This window comes from Myotis brandtii, unplaced genomic scaffold (assembly GCF_000412655.1).
Source record: "Myotis brandtii unplaced genomic scaffold, ASM41265v1 scaffold137, whole genome shotgun sequence".
Lineage (NCBI taxonomy): Eukaryota > Metazoa > Chordata > Mammalia > Chiroptera > Vespertilionidae > Myotis > Myotis brandtii.
Genome location: NW_005354874.1, coordinates 5,050,008 through 5,065,770, shown reverse-complemented (window position 1 = coordinate 5,065,770; position 15,763 = coordinate 5,050,008). Strand labels below are relative to the sequence as shown.

Genomic DNA, 15,763 nt, shown 5'->3' with positions numbered 1-15,763 from the left:
ACTCCCTCCCTCCCTCCCTCCCTCCCTTCCTTCTTCCTTCCTTCCTTCCTTCCTTCCTTTTTTTAAGTTCTGGCTACACTTAACCCGGTAGTGATTTGGGCATCTATCACCTCCTCATATGACACTGCAAGTTCCTTAGCAGCTTGCATACCAAAACTAACAGTTTCATGAGTACTGAATTAACATTCCAACTCTTTTTTTTAGCTTCTTTTTATGCCCTATGCTCTTAAAAGTTACTTCTTATTATAGATAATATCAAAGATATACAAAAGTAGAGTGAACTCATATACCCATCAGCTGGTGTAACAATTAACTCCTGGCCAATTTTATTTCCTCTGTACATCCAGTCATTCTCCTCCTTCCTGCTCCAAACCCTAAGTTATATTGAAGAAAATACCCATCAAAATATTTCATCTTAGGAGGAATTTTTAGTAAATGTATCCTACACTCATGGGAAGTCTGCTTTATTTTAATTCTTGTGCCACACAGGAATCATCTTGAGGAAAGACTCAAGCTTTCGGACTATGGATCCTTCCAGAGCTGTGGGCTTGAACTTTGACCCCTCATCCTCCCATAATCATTTACAAGAGTAGTTATGTTTTGAGAGGCCATGCTTTGAACTGTGGTACCATCTAATCTTGGCAACAAGTCATGATGGATGGGGATCTTTGAAAGTGACTTGATCATTGGGAAAAGTCCCATTTATTGGTCACAGTGGACACTGTGTCTTGAGTCATTGGCTCCCTAAGAGGCAAAGATCATGCTCATCTGACTCACTATGACTGTGTCTCAGGCAATTGGACACTTGAGAATTGTTACCAGTGACAATGAAAAATTTTATTGCACTAAATACTAATTAGTTCTAGCTAGAAGATTTTAGCTAGTTTAAAATTGTATTTTCAAGAACACATTTGAAAATTAACAATTTTAAGGTAGGAGTCATCATTTTTTTAAAAGAATAATCTTATGGTATATCACACAGGAAGAGTTGCTTTGGGGAGGGTTGTGCTGGACTCAGAAAATGGGGTAAGGGAGAAAGCCATTCTGTCGGTTATATTTTTGTGCCTGAATCATTCTGTCAAAGGTAAGTTTAGTACCTACTAGCTGCAGAGAGATGGCAAATAGCTGGCACACATGTTGCTACTGCCCTTTCTGAGGTCGAGTGGACAATTGGTAACCAATCATGCTGAAGCCAGGCACTCCCTCGTGGTCCTTCTCAACACAGTGCTCCAGACCATCATTTCCAATCACAGCTCACCCCTGGCTTAGTGACATCTATTTAGTAATGTCACATCCCTGTGTCAGAAAATGGTTTATTTGCTAAGAGTATGCTAGGATTGTAAGTCATGGGGGTAAGAGACACGTTATGCCAGAAGTTCTCAGATGTTTTAATACATCCTCACCCCTTAAACACACTTCCAAATACTGCATTATAATTTTAAAGCTATAGGCGAAGTTGATAGAAAGTGAACTGTGCTATTGGACATCAGCTATGATCTTTTAAAAATGTTGCAAATTTGAATTGTAGTTTTTCTTTATTTCCCCCCACTGCATTTTCTATAATTGCCAAGCCCCTCAACCTGTATGCCTTGTCTGCATCCTAGACATTCTCTGGTGAACTTGTTAATTTTAGGAACAGAGTTTAAGCTACCTGGCCACTCTCTGACCATAATGCTTCCTGTCTTTTTTAATAAAAATGATGCTTATAAAAGGATGGTAAAAGTTGGAATTAGGGTCATTTATGAAGCTTGGATTCAAGTGTGGACTTTGACATATACTAATTGTTTGACCAGGGAAGTCACTTTCCCTTTCTAAACCTATTTTCTTATCATTAAACTGAGAATTATAAGATTTGTTTTATGGGCCATGAGTTTGTCACCAGAAGTAAAAGAAATGAATAAGGTGCTGTACACATTATTTATACCATTAATTGAAATTCATATGTTCTCATAAATTTCACCCAAGAACATCAATAATAGGGAAGCACTAGGTTTAAAAAGTATAGCAGTCTTTGGTTGAGCAAGCCATACATCTTTATTTCTTGGTATTTCTTATATGTAATTAACCATTTAGACAAGAATGTTACTTGGGGGGAAAAGGAGGCTGCATTTACATGTGTAGTAGCCACATAGACTGAAGAAAATAGGTAGATGTTGTATAGTTTTCCGTGCTGGGCAATACTTCAGACCTCTGCCATGTAGGGACTGCATGACCTACATGAGGTTACAGCAGAAACGCTTTTCAAAAACATACAGACACAGACCCGTGGGGCAAAAAAAGTTCTCTACAATCGTTTCCACAGATCAAGTGAAATCAGCATGTTTTAAATCACCCTTTGGTGGGTCCAGACGGCTTTCTTCTTATTCCTATTTCCTTCTATCTTTAATACAGCGGCAAACAATTCCTAGTTCAACAGATAATTCTACAGGAGCATTGCAATGTTAGAAAAAAAATCCAAGAATTTAGAGAATGTAGCCACACAAAGGAAAAGTCACAATACAATTTAGTGAAGCACTGAGATTATTTTGCTTGTGATTTTCAAGCCTTAAAAACAAAACAAAGCAAACAAAACAAAACAAAACAGAATAAAACCCCAAACCTAAAGCCAAAGACACCTCATTAGGCCCAGTTTACCTGTTAAACCAGTCATCTGTGTATCGAGGGTAAGGATAGGGGTCGTTGCTACTGAAGTCATAACTTGCTTCGGCATTCTGAAAAACATAAGGGGTCTCACTGGGTCAATAAAGCCAGAGGCACAGGCAAGAGAAAATGCTGCGATACAACTGTTTCAGGCTGCTAGTCCCTCCCCACGTGCTGTGTTAATGTTCTGCTCTGGACCAGCCCTTGTCAAATGGTGACAGAGCTGAAATGTGTCTTTGGAGCTTTTTATCCCCTCTCTTATCCCCCTACCCCCCCTTTTTTTGTTAATCCTCACCTGAGGACATTTTTTCACTGATTTTCAGAGAGTGAAAGAGAGGGGTAGAGACAAGAGAAACATTGATGGGAGAGACACATTGATTGGTGGTCTCCGCACATGTCCTGGGCCGGGAGCCTGCCACCGAGGCATGTGCCCTTGAGGGGAATTGAACTTCAATTAATGATAGAGCATCAGTCTGCGGGCCGATGCTCTATACACTGAGCCAAACCGGCTATCCTCTTTTTTGAGGTTTCCTCATCGCATTCTATTTCAGGCCCTCAGAGTTAATGATTTTGAGTATTCCACGCTCCAGGACTGTCTCCATTTTAAGTTGAGTTATGCCTTTTGGATAAATGGGATTTACCTGGAATCTAGGGTTTAAGCTAAGTTTCTTTGAACTGATGGCCAGAATTTCTAGTTCTCATGTCACAAGTGAGATGGCCTTTAGAGTTTTCTTGCTTTATGTGGAAGACTCACGTCCACCTCCCTGCTTCCGACTGACTTGGGGCTTACCTTCTTCATGCTTATGGATGTTAAACCCCTGCCCAAGCCCCGAATACCAACCTCAACATCAACTGTAGTCATTTATGCAGTTTACTGTTTTGTTGAAAGGGGATACATGAGCTGCTATAAGGTTACAGCAGAAATATTTTTCAAAAGCATATCAATAAGAGTCTAATATATGCGGTTTTTTTGATCGATACCATTTTGAAATAGTAATTTATTGCCTTCCCTAAGTATGTTTGGTTACCCCTAATATTCCCTGAATTTTTGAGATAAGAGCATTCTTAGGTAGAGTTGGTAGGGTAGGAATCTCAAGAGAAACACAAGTTAATATTTTTTCTTTCGGGTTTCAAAGCTGAGGTTGAAACTTAAACAGATTTGGAAGACTATTGTTAAGCCTGATTGGTTTCTCCATAGAGATTAAAATTTCCTAGTCTAGGGTGAGTTAGGTAGAAAATTCAGCATGAGTAGCCATTGTGGGGTCCTCAGAGGGGCCCTGAGTGCTACCTCTTTCTTCTGAGCTGTGCTCTTGGAGTGGGATGGGTTATGTTGGAATGTCCAACTACAGAAAAGTCTGGGACGCATCCTTGGACAAGGAATGAAACTGCAAATCAAAGTGGCTCTGTTAGGTGTCTTAGCTGGGGAGCTTGAGGTAGCCCCACTCTGCATTCCTGTGACCCTCCGTACGGAGCAAGGAACAGCACAATCTTCTTTAGGAGGCTGATTGGTGAGGACAAACAGTGAGAACCAACTGGCCCAGAAAGATCTGTGGTCAGGACAATGAGGATCCAGGGTTCAGGCATGATCTGCATGAACTGACTTTCCAGTAGGCTTGGAATGCATGCAACAGGAGAGTCCAGGATGGACCGAGGATGAGACCCAAGCATCAGGACCCAGATCCCTCTCCTTAATGCTACGTTTATCCTTGAAGCTAGAGGGAAATTCTGGAGACAGGAGGGTTGGGGGAAAACTTGAGTTGACCAAAGGCAACTTTTTTTTTTTTTTTTTTTTTTTTTTTTTTTACCATCAGTGCAATTATCCTGGCAGATAGGAATTAAATTCAATTAGAGAAAAATCAAGTCAAAATTTTCTGCACCTTTGTGTTTGTTTCACATGCTCTCCACCCTGGCTCACCTTTCTGGGTCATAATCATCACCTGTGGTCTGGCAGGAGGCCTTTTGGTGCTCATTTCTGGAGCAAATGGTTTGCCTTGAGGTGGGTGGGGGCTCGCAAGAGGAATTAGGGAGTTCTGACAGTGGAACTGGTAGTTGAGAATCCAAGGAACTCTGAGGTCATTTTTACAGCAAGAAGAAAGACTGTGCATTGTCTGGGGTCAATTTCACCTCTGAATGTTGAAATAAATGATAACTTAGGAATTCTAAGTATTTTGCTGTCTTTACAATGATTTTGATGATGAACACTCAATTCCTTACATAACAGTCTACACCGAGTATTAAAGAAAGCATACAGTTGTGATTATTTGGCTGTATGTTTTCTGGCTGAAAATCAAATGGTTTATAGCAAGAAAGAACAGTAAGCAACATTTTGCAAAGGCTCTGTTTATAGTTTTATAGCTCAAACCAAATCACTTATTGATTTGAATGATGGTGTTTTCTTTCACGAAATTGTTTGTGTACAGGAATAAATTAAACTGGTCTTGAATTATCCTGGAATTTCCTAAGCTAGCCATTAACACTGACATTGGGGGAAAGTGGTGTCTCTGTAAACTTAATGCTCTGGTCATCCTAGGTAGAATGACTTGTTTTGGTTTAAACTCTTTTATAACTTCTTCCTAAAATGCATTAGTCTATTTTATTGCTTTAGAAAAGACTAGATGTTTAGTGAACATAATCTAATCATTGATGATTCAGGATCAGGATGATTCAGTCATCATTAAGAATTGAATTATCATTGTACCATCACGCAGAAAGTGAGAAGATTGGGCTGAATCCAGACTGACCTCAGGGCTTCCCTGGGAGTTATTTCTGAACTTAATTTGAATGCATAGCCAGAGAAAAAGGCTAGAGTAACTCTTAGCAAGAAAGTTTAATAATTACGGGTTTGGCCATTGCTTGCACTGGGCACTTTTGCATCAGATGGCCTGCCTGCACACTCAGCCAGGAAAGGACAAAGGACTTAAGTATTTTCACAGAATCTTTTGACTTGTCCTATCTGAGGCATTGCATTGTGTGGCCACCAACGGCACAGGTCCACACGGGCCACATGCCGGATGCTAGGGCTGGTCTCACTGTGAAAGCTGGTGGTGGACCCAGCAGTCACCCTGTCCACTCCCTCCATTGCTTTAACATTCTCAGAGAATCTTTTGAGACCCTGGAGACCCTGCTCTGACACTTCCACCCTTATCGCCAAATCTGGAATTTAATGACTCTGGTTCCAGTGGACGTTCCTTGCTGGTTGCATAAGACAAATGTGTCTGCAGGCATCAGCTTGGAGTAGAGAAAGGAAAAGAGGCATTACAGCCAGACAGATCTGGTTTTGAACCTGCACTGTTTGACCTTGGCAATTTTCTTACATTCTAGAAAATGTAGTTTCCGCATCTTTAAAATGCGGATGATAAAACTGTAACTACTTGGCTGCTGTGAGGATAAAACGAAGGAATGGATGGAAGCTGGCAAGCACATTGTCCAATCAAGTGTGGGTGTTTTCTCACCTCTTACTTCTCCTTTTGAGTCCTTCATTTTCTTTGATTGCTTAAGGCTAGGGTCACAAAAATGCCTATAGGCCAAATATGGCCCACCACTTGCTTTTTTATTTTATTTTAGTTTTTTAGGAAGAACTGACTTTAATGCCCTGTACTGGTTTACCAATATCTCACATGAAATTGATACTATTGACCAAGATGGCGGCATAGGTAAACACCGCAAACAACCACTTCAAAAATACAACTAAAAGACGGAACGGACATCACCCAGAACCGCAGGAAGGCTGGCTGAGGAGAGACTCTTCAACTAGAAGGAAAAATAACAGCACACCGAGGCTCAGAGGAGGCGCAGTGTGGAAAATACTCAGGTGCGGAGGTGCGCGCGCAAAGCGGGCTGGTGGCTGAGAGCGCGGTTGTCGTTTTCGGTCAGGGGGGAGTCTCAGACTCTGAGCTCCAGATACGGGCGAATCGCTGGGGACTCGGACCCAAACGGGAGAAGCGGGAGTGTCTGGCATCAGTTGGAAGGCAGCTTTCCCTCCGAGGTTTGCAGCGGTTCCGGGGGTTCTGAGAAGCAGAGCCTCTGGGAACAGGACTGAGGGCACCATAACGGCTCCCTCCGCCCGCCCTGTTGAGCCCGCCCCGCCCAAGCCCTGCGCAGAGCCATTTGCCGGATCGCCTCAGGCAAAGGCTAGATTAGCACCTCCCCAGAGGACAGAAGTTTTCCGCGGCAGACACAGCTGATTCACACAGCCAGTCGGCCTGGTGGTCAAATCCCTCTAGTATTAACTACAACAATCAAGGCTCAACTAGAACAAGACTGCGCACAAAGACCACTAGGGGGTGCACCAAGAAAGCATAAAAAATGCGGAGACAAAAAAACATGACAGAAATGGAGGATATAGAGCTAAAAATCGCAATTTTGAGGGCTTGCAAAAATGTGCTAGAAGCTGCCAATAAACTTGAGGAGAGACTCACGAAAACTAATGAGACCCTCGATGCTATGATAAAGAACCAACTAGAAATTAAGCATACACGGACTGAAATAAAGAATATTATACAGACACCCAATAGCAGACCAGAGGAGCGCAAGAATCAAGTCAAAGATTTGAAATGCGAAGAAGCAAAAAACACCCAACCGGAAAAGCAAAATGAAAAAAGAATCCGAAAATACGAAGATAGTGTAAGGAGCCTCTGGGACAGCTTCAAGCGTACCAACATCAGAATAATAGGGGTGCCAGAAGATGAGAGACAGCAAGATATTGAAAACCTATTTGAAGAAATAATGGCAGAAAACTTCCCCCACCTGGTGAAAGAAATGGACTTACAGGTCCAAGAAGCGCAGAGAACCCCAAACAAAAGGAATCCAAAGAGGACCACACCAAGACACATCATAATTAAAATGCCAAGAGCAAAAGACAAAGAGAGAATCTTAAAAGCAGCAAGAGAAAGAGACTCAATTACCTACAAGGGAATACCCATACGACTGTCAGCTGATTTCTCAACAGAAACTTGGCAGGCCAGAAGGGAATGGCAAGAAATATTCAAAGTGATGAATACCAAGAACCTACAACCAAGATTACTTTATCCAGCAAAGCTATCATTCAGAATTGAAGGTCAGATAAAGAGCTTCACAGATAAGGAAAAGCTAAAGGAGTTCATCACCACTAAACCAGTATTATACGAAATGCTGAAAGGTATCCTTTAAGAGGAGGAAGAAGAAAAAGGTAAAGATACAAATTGTGAACAACAAACATGCATCTATCAACAAGTGAATCTAAGAATCAAGTGAATAAATAATCTGATGTACAGAATGAACTGGTGATTATAATGAATCAGGGACATAGAAAGGGAATGGACTGACTATTCTTGGGGGGGAAAGGGGAATGGGAGATGCGGGAAGAAACTGGACAAAAATCGTGCACCTATGGATGAGGACAGTGGGTGGGGAGTGAGGGCGGAGGGTGGGGCGGGAACTGGGAGGAGGGGAGTTATGGGGGGGAAAAAAGAGGAACAAATGTAACCTGAACAATAAAGATTTAAATAAAAAATAAAAAATAAAGCAGCAGGACTTAGTAATTTAAAAAAAAAAAAAAAAAAAAAAAAAAAAAAAAAAAGCCCAAAACAGGGCTAATTCTTGTACACACTAAATTTTAGGAAGAACTGACTTGAATGCCCTGCACTGGTTTACCAATATCTCACATGAAATTGATACTATTATCTAACAGGATTGTTATATGAATCAAATCAAATAATATTTGTAAAATGTTCTAAAGATGACCAAATGATAAGTTATAGTTGCTGTACACGTTACATTGACAATTCGTTGTTGATATCTAATGGAAATTTCTTATTGGGATGTTAAGCATTCTCATTTTTTCTTCTAAGTAAACTTTATAGATATTTTAACGGACAACTTGATCTATTTGGAAATGCATTGTACCTTACAAACATTTACATAACAGTCATATTACATATTGTCCAGAATTTGTTAGAAGCTTAGACTACTGAAAAAAGCCTCTAACACTTAATCTATTTTGGCTGATACAAGTATTGCTGCTCCAGCTTTTTGTTTGTGTGTTTTCATTTGCATGAAATATCTTTTTTCATCCCTTTATTTTCAGTCTGCTTGTGTCTTTAGATCTGAAGTGGGTCTCTTGTAGGCAGCATATATACAGGTCTTTTTTTTTTCTTTCTTTTTTTTTTGTTAATTTAGCCATGCCATGTCTCACCACTTGCTTTTGTAAATAAAGTTTTATTGGAACATGGTCATGTCCCCCTGCTTACAGATTGCCTATGGTTGCTTTCACACTACAACAGCAGACGAATAGTTGTGACAGAAGTCCACGAATCTTAAAATGTTTACTATCTTTTTAAAAAATATATATATTTTATTGATTTTTTACAGAGAGGAAGGGAGAGGGATAAAGAGTTAGAAACATCGATCAGCTGCCCCCTGCACACCCCCTACTGGGGATGTGCCCCCTACTGGGGATGTGCCTGCAACCAAGGTACATGCCCTTGACCAGAATCACAACTGGGACCCTTCATTCCGCAGGCCGACGCTCTATCCACTGAGCCAAACCGGTTAGGGCTGTTTACTATCTTTTATAGAAAGAATTTGCAAACCCTTGAAATGACATCCTAAGCCTCATGGGCTCTCAGGCTGCATCTGACAGCCTGGAGCCTCCACTATAGCATCTCAGCAAGTCCTTGTCTTCCTGAAGAGCTCCCTTTCCTCTGAAACATGCTTGTTCCTCATCCCCTTTTCTCTAGGTGGCTCTATCTGCTGAAAAGGAATCTGATATAAACTGTCCCTACATTGCTAGGAGTTTGAAGTTTACCTGTCCCGGTTCACACCAATCACAGGTGGGTTATCAGGCATTCCTGTGGTCAGAAACTGGGCTCAGCCGACTGGAGGCTCATAAAGGCAGTAGAGAGCCCCACCATTGTTTCCCCAACCTTTGCCCAGCAGCACTGGTTGAAGACTGTTTCTAAGGGCATCAACCTTCTAACTCTCTGTCTTTCCATCTACCATGTCCTATCTGTTCCCAAGGTCAGAGTATTACCCTTGGCAGAGAGAGGCAGGTGTTTGCAGTGAACAGCCCTGGGCATTCAGAGGTAATCATCCAAGTGATATGGGTCCACGTGGTGTCTGCTACACAATTTCTCACCAACTTTCATTTTTAAATGTGGTGCTGCATTGGCATTTTGTCAACCCTAGGCTCTTGTAATAGGTCACTATATTTAAAGTGGGGGTGCACTGCTTTGACCGAAGAGATATATTTAGAGCCCCAAGGATCAAACCCTATAGTCTAACTACAAAATTAGGAAAGTGGTATCTGCAAGCAGGGGTGCCACATGCAGTCATGTAGGTTGTGTTTTGCATAAGGGGGCATGCCCAAGGGGAGCCACTGGGGCTGTGTGGATTTGCCAAGCTATGTGCCCTGAGAGGGCCTTTATTTTTATTTATTTTATTCTATTTATTTTTAATTTAAAAATTATTTTTCAATTATAGTTGACATACAATATTATATTAGTTTTAGGTGTACCTGGAGTGGTGCTTTAAACAATAACGGTTAGCCCAGAGGCGTTACCCTTTTCTCATTTGTCTGCCCAGAAGGGGGTACGTATTCTAATTTGTTTGCCCAGAAGGGAGGGTGCTGTTTTGCAACTTACCCACCGATAGACGACACTTTTTAAAAATTTTACACAAATGCACTATGGAAGTACTAGCATGCCTGTGAGCCATGGCAAGAAATAGGTCTTTCTAGTTATGTATATATATATGACCCTAATATGCAAATAGAACAAATGGTGGAACCGAACAAATGGTTGCTACGATGTGTGCTGACCACCAGGGGGTGTGCATGGAACATGGCGGGCGTCACCTGCGGTGGGATGGTGGAGCAGGTGAGTGGGGGCTCCAGACAAGGTGGGGCACTGGTCGCTGTCATCAGGGCGAGCCTCTGGTGGTTACTGAAAATTCTTTGCTCCCATGTGCCACGGTCCCACCCGGCGCTCACACATGCTGCAGGAGCCAGCCCTGCTGGCACCAGCTGCCAGCCCCTATTGCTCCTGAGGGCTTTTCCACCTCTCCCTGCTCCTGAGGGGCGATTGGGGCAGCAGCTGCTGCTTGCACCCCCTGACAGTGCAGAGCGACTGGGGCTGGCACCATCAGTGGGTAGGAGCGGCGGCAGCAGGAGCGGGTCTGCAGGCAGACAAGGGACTGGGGGCTGTGGTGGGAGGGCCTGGGAGGGGCTCGGTGGGGGCACGGAGGATGGGCTGAGACTCGCCCCTGTGCCCACCACATCCTTGTGGCCCACAGTTCCTTTAAGGTGAACGAATTTGTGCACTGGGCCCCTAGTTGTCATATATAAGCTCAGACCTCAGAGAAATTGTACCAGGGAGACAAGATGACCCCTGGGAAATGTCAAGTAATACCAGACTTAAATACTATCTCCAACAATAGGAGTTTATGATCATGAGTACAGCATTGCATATGCTTAGTTGACAATGTAATTTCACCACTATAGGAACTCAGAACAAGAAAGTACATTACATTTGTCCCTTTATTCTGGCTTGCTACTTTCCCTGAAGGCATATAACCAAATAACTCAGCTAGGATCTGTATAACAATATTAGTTTAAATTGCACTGTGCTCATGGACTAATGAAAGAGAAATGAGCTTCCCTAGATAGACTCACAAACTGCAACCATATTGCCCAGAACAAAGCTCACCTGTATGGAAAGTGAGAGCAAAGGAGCCCAGTCCATTAGAGCCTAAAGAATTTTGCTATTGCACCTGCTTGCATCTAATATGGTCATGGCTGAATGTTCCCAACTGTGCCTATTTTGATTTTCCTCAAATAATTCTCCCACATGCACTGGTTTAACGATAATGTTCAGCTTACTTTGGACTGAAACCGACATTAAAGGGATTTATGTCTATATTAAGTCTGGCTGTAAAACTTAATGAAATTTCACATTTCTCCAGCACTCAAAAAATTTTAAACAAAGATGCGTAGTCAGAAAATTGTTTGCAATATTTCTTCTATACTTCTAAGACTTACAGATTTTTCCAGCGACTGAGTGTTCTCTGATTGTGGATTTGACCCCTCTCACTATCCCTTCCTCTTACTCTTGAAATTCCAGCAACTTCTCTAGTCACTGGCATACCCTCTAGGTAAGTATCACCATGCCCCAAGCCATGTCCTGGACTACTAGGTTTCATGTATTTCCTAAAGAGGAGCAGCTCTATCCTCTGGCTCTCCATAATACCTTTACCAGCATATTTGAGAGAGGTTCTAAGCACTAAACATAAAAGGAGATGATGATGATGATGATGATGATGATGATGATGATAATTCCTAATGGTTAACGTAGCACCCTAAATTAATGAAGTGTCTTTAAATTGTTTTCAAAGGAGTTTAAATTCTCTTATTTTATTTAATATTCTCTAAAACCCTGTAGGGTAGGAAAGCAGATGTATTGGAGGAAGAAACAGGGCTATTACTACCTCTGACACAGTCAAGGCAGCACCTGGATGGCCTCTTTAGAATTACCCCTGCCTGCCCATGGCTTCCTGGCTCGTCCTGCTGTTTTACAAGGACAATGGAACCTGTATTAGACTAGGTTGAAGCAAATTTCCACACATGAATTTTAATAGCTGCCCTAAAAGCGTCAATTCCTGTGGCTGACCAGATGCATTGAGGAGAACTGCTACTCACTGTAATTAATCTCAAAGAGCTGGCTCTAAGACAGAGTCCAACATTTGTTCAGAAAAAATTTACATCTTTATTTTCATGAGCTGCCAACTCAAATTTAGCATTTCTTTCAATTATGGATGTAGACTACAAGACATGATATTATTAGCAGTAGCTGTGAGCTTGTCACCAATATGAACTTTCATATCACATTATAGTTGTTGCAGATATGCTGAAATGTCTTTTCTTCTCACTCTTACCTGCCCTTGATTTTGTTATTTAATGTATTAGAGGCCCGATGCATGAAAATTCATGCAAGAGTAGGCCTTCCTTCCCCCTGACTGCCAGCAGCGGCTTCCCTCCGGTACCCGGGACCCGGCTGGCTTCCCTCCCGCCCTGGCTTTGTCAGGAAGGACGTCTGGAATGACACCTGGAAGACGTCTGGTCTAATTAGCATATTACCCTTTTATTATTACAGATTATTAAAGAAGGATAGATATTGCCATCTCACAAATGTTTATTTTTGTTTGATAACCCTGCTTCCATGTAACTGCTTTCCTCAGTTATCGTATCTATTAAAACATTATTCTGAGAACGAGGGGAAAGACACACTTGTATTTGAGGGTACATAGTGTGCAAATTGGTGTGATCACTTGGAAGAGAAATTTGGCAATATCTATCAAAATAAAAAGTACATAGGCTCTTTAACCCAGGGACCCCACCTCTAAGAACCTATCTTAAAGATACATATCTGCCAATATATGAAAGATTTATTTTTAAATGTATTCATGGCAGCATGATTGCAGAAGTGAAAGACTCAAAATAGCTTAAGTGTCCAACTTGGGGAAAAACTTAAATAAATAATGGTGCACTCATACAATGCAAAACTGCAGTCCTGGCAATGGATGAGGTATGAGGTTTGCAATGAACTTCTTCCCAAGAAATACTTCCAGGTAAAAAAAGCAAAGTGTAGAATAAAGTTCATAGTGAGCTCTCATTTGCATAGAAGAGAGGAATGGTAAATGCATAGAGTATATCTGGAAAGATACTCAAGAGCCTTTTTATAGTGCTTTGCTTTTAGTGAGGGAGGTGGTGTTTGGGGTAGAAGGGAAATACAGTTTTCATTGTATAACCTTTTGCTTTGTGTAATGTTTTTGTCATAATAATAACAGGTAACATATATCAAGTGTTTATTTTGCCCAGGAGACTCTCTTAGCTGTTTTGTATGCCTTAGCTCCTCCTTATGTTGTACTTGTGTAGTAGGACTCTTTTTACCACTCTCATTCTATGAGCAGGGAGACTGAGGCACAGAGAGGTTGAATATTTTGCTCAAGGTCACTCAGATGAGAAGAGACAGAGCAAAGATTTGGACCAGGCAGTTTGGCTCCAGAGGCCTGTCCCCCAACTCTGCCTGCAATTCTGCCTCTCCGCATTAGGATCATAACGTTCCACTCTATTGCTTGTGTTGCATAAAAGAGAAAAACAACTACAAATACAAATAAAAAATAGTAACTTAGTGGATTTACTCTATAAATGTCAGTGGTTTATTCTATTCAAATCCAGGTACATAAATTGAGCTCATGCTTTAGCCCTCACACTGGGACACCCCTCACTGAAGAGCCAGGAAGCACATCTCTTGCTTTGCATGATCCATCCCTTTGTTAACAGCATGGTTTTTATCTAGTGAGTTCTCTCCTCTGAGGTAGATATAATGCTTTTGAGGCCTAAACCAGGAAGTATGCCTCCAACGAGAAAGCAAATTCCTGTTTTCAACAGCAAGGCACAGCCTGTTCCTTTTTTCTCTGTTGATTATATTGTTTCTTTTAGATACGGGACTGTTTTAGAAAAAACAAAAACAAACAAGCCAACATCACACTGTATATGAGACAAATAATATTGATGACTGGCTTCCTCAGAAACGGAAATCTTAGAAAGAATTCCTCCACACACCCCGCCCCCCCCCAGCCTCTTCAGCAGAACTTGGTGGCCGTGGGGTTTCTGAGTCCAGTTAGGAAAATCACTGGCTGAGAGTTGTGTTCCTTTCAGGGGTGGGGAACCTTTTTTCTGCCAAGGGCCATTTGGATATTTATAACATCATTCGTAGGCCATACAAAATAATCAACTTAAAAATTAGCCTACTGTATTTGGTCAAACATTTAATTAACTCACCCCTAATGCCTTGGCAGGGCCAGACAAAATGATTTCGAGGGCCTTATATGGCCCGAGGCCGGATGTTCCCCACCCCTGCTGGATGCTTGCACATGGCGCCTTCAGCAACATGGTATTGTGACCAGACTGTGACTTTTTTAAAACACTCCTCCAATCCTTTTTACTATGCCAATGACAAGTCTTTAATTCCTCCCTGTTCCCTCCTAATCCATCTTCTTAACTGACAGAGGCAAGCACTGGCAGGCAGCAACATCCAGCTTGAGTTGCTTTCATTATTTTTATGTTGACAGTTACTTCTATTTATGTCAAGGGATATTGGTTGTTTTTCTATTTAAAACAGTGATTTATAGTTTCACTTTCAAACACATTCATTTATGTTAAAAAAGTGAGTCAATTTAGGGAAACATACTAGGTAAATAAAAAATGGCAAAGCTGTGCTGTGATTGGCGGATGTTTGGGGACCACTTGAGTAAAGTAATGGTAATATTTATGGCTTTGACATCTCCAGTTATCAGCAGAGTCAGCCTTAAGGTGAACTGAGTATCTACACTGGGGATCTGAGGGAATAATGGAAAAGACTTTTTGTCCTCAAATTTTAATCCTGTTACTTGTCATTTCAACATTATGCCTAAATCCTTTACATTACTGTTGGCCTTCAAACACCTCCATTTATTCATGCATTCAGCCAATCATTTTTTAAATTTTTTTCAATGTTGAGTACCAACTATTTGTCGGGTATTGTGCAATAGCAAGTCAGTATTGGAGAGGAAGATGCCCTTAGCTGGGGTATCTTGCCCTTAGCCCTCAGTTATGAACTGACACTTGAGTTTTCAATGCAGTTATCAGCTAACAGTGGTTCCCAACTCAGGCTTCTCAATAGAGTTGCCTGGGGAGCTTTTAGAAATATAAATACTTAAGGGACCCCAAGATTTAATTGGTTGTTGTTGGGGTCTAGGCATCAGTATTTACAAATACAGTGGGGCCTTGACTTACGAGTTTAATTCGTTCTGAGACCTAGCTCGTTAAGGAGCTCGTTAAGGAGCTCGTTAACTCAAATTACTCTATCAACTCAATGCAAAAAATCTGCGAGAGACAGCTGGTATCTCAAAAAACTCATTAGTCGGGACACTCGTAAGTCAAGGCCCCACTGTATACTCTTCAGTTGATTCTGATGTATACCAAGGTCAAGAACCACTAAGTTAATGTCCTTTTAATCCAGTGGTTCTCAACCTTGGCTGCACATTAGAATCACCTGGGAATCTTTTTAAAATCCTGATTTCTGGGCCTTATCCTTCGGAAATTCTGTTT

General features: G+C 41.5%; 1 protein-coding gene across 1 annotated transcript in view; it reads right to left on the bottom strand.

Moving 5' to 3' along the window:
* Positions 1-15,763, bottom strand: part of PCSK2 (proprotein convertase subtilisin/kexin type 2) — a 271,929-nt gene that overhangs the window by 69,101 nt on the left and 187,065 nt on the right. Inside the window, exon 6 of the mRNA XM_005860583.2 lies at positions 2,635-2,711. Within this exon, the coding sequence (XP_005860645.1) occupies positions 2,635-2,711 (77 nt within the window). The remainder of the gene's footprint in view (positions 1-2,634; positions 2,712-15,763) is intronic.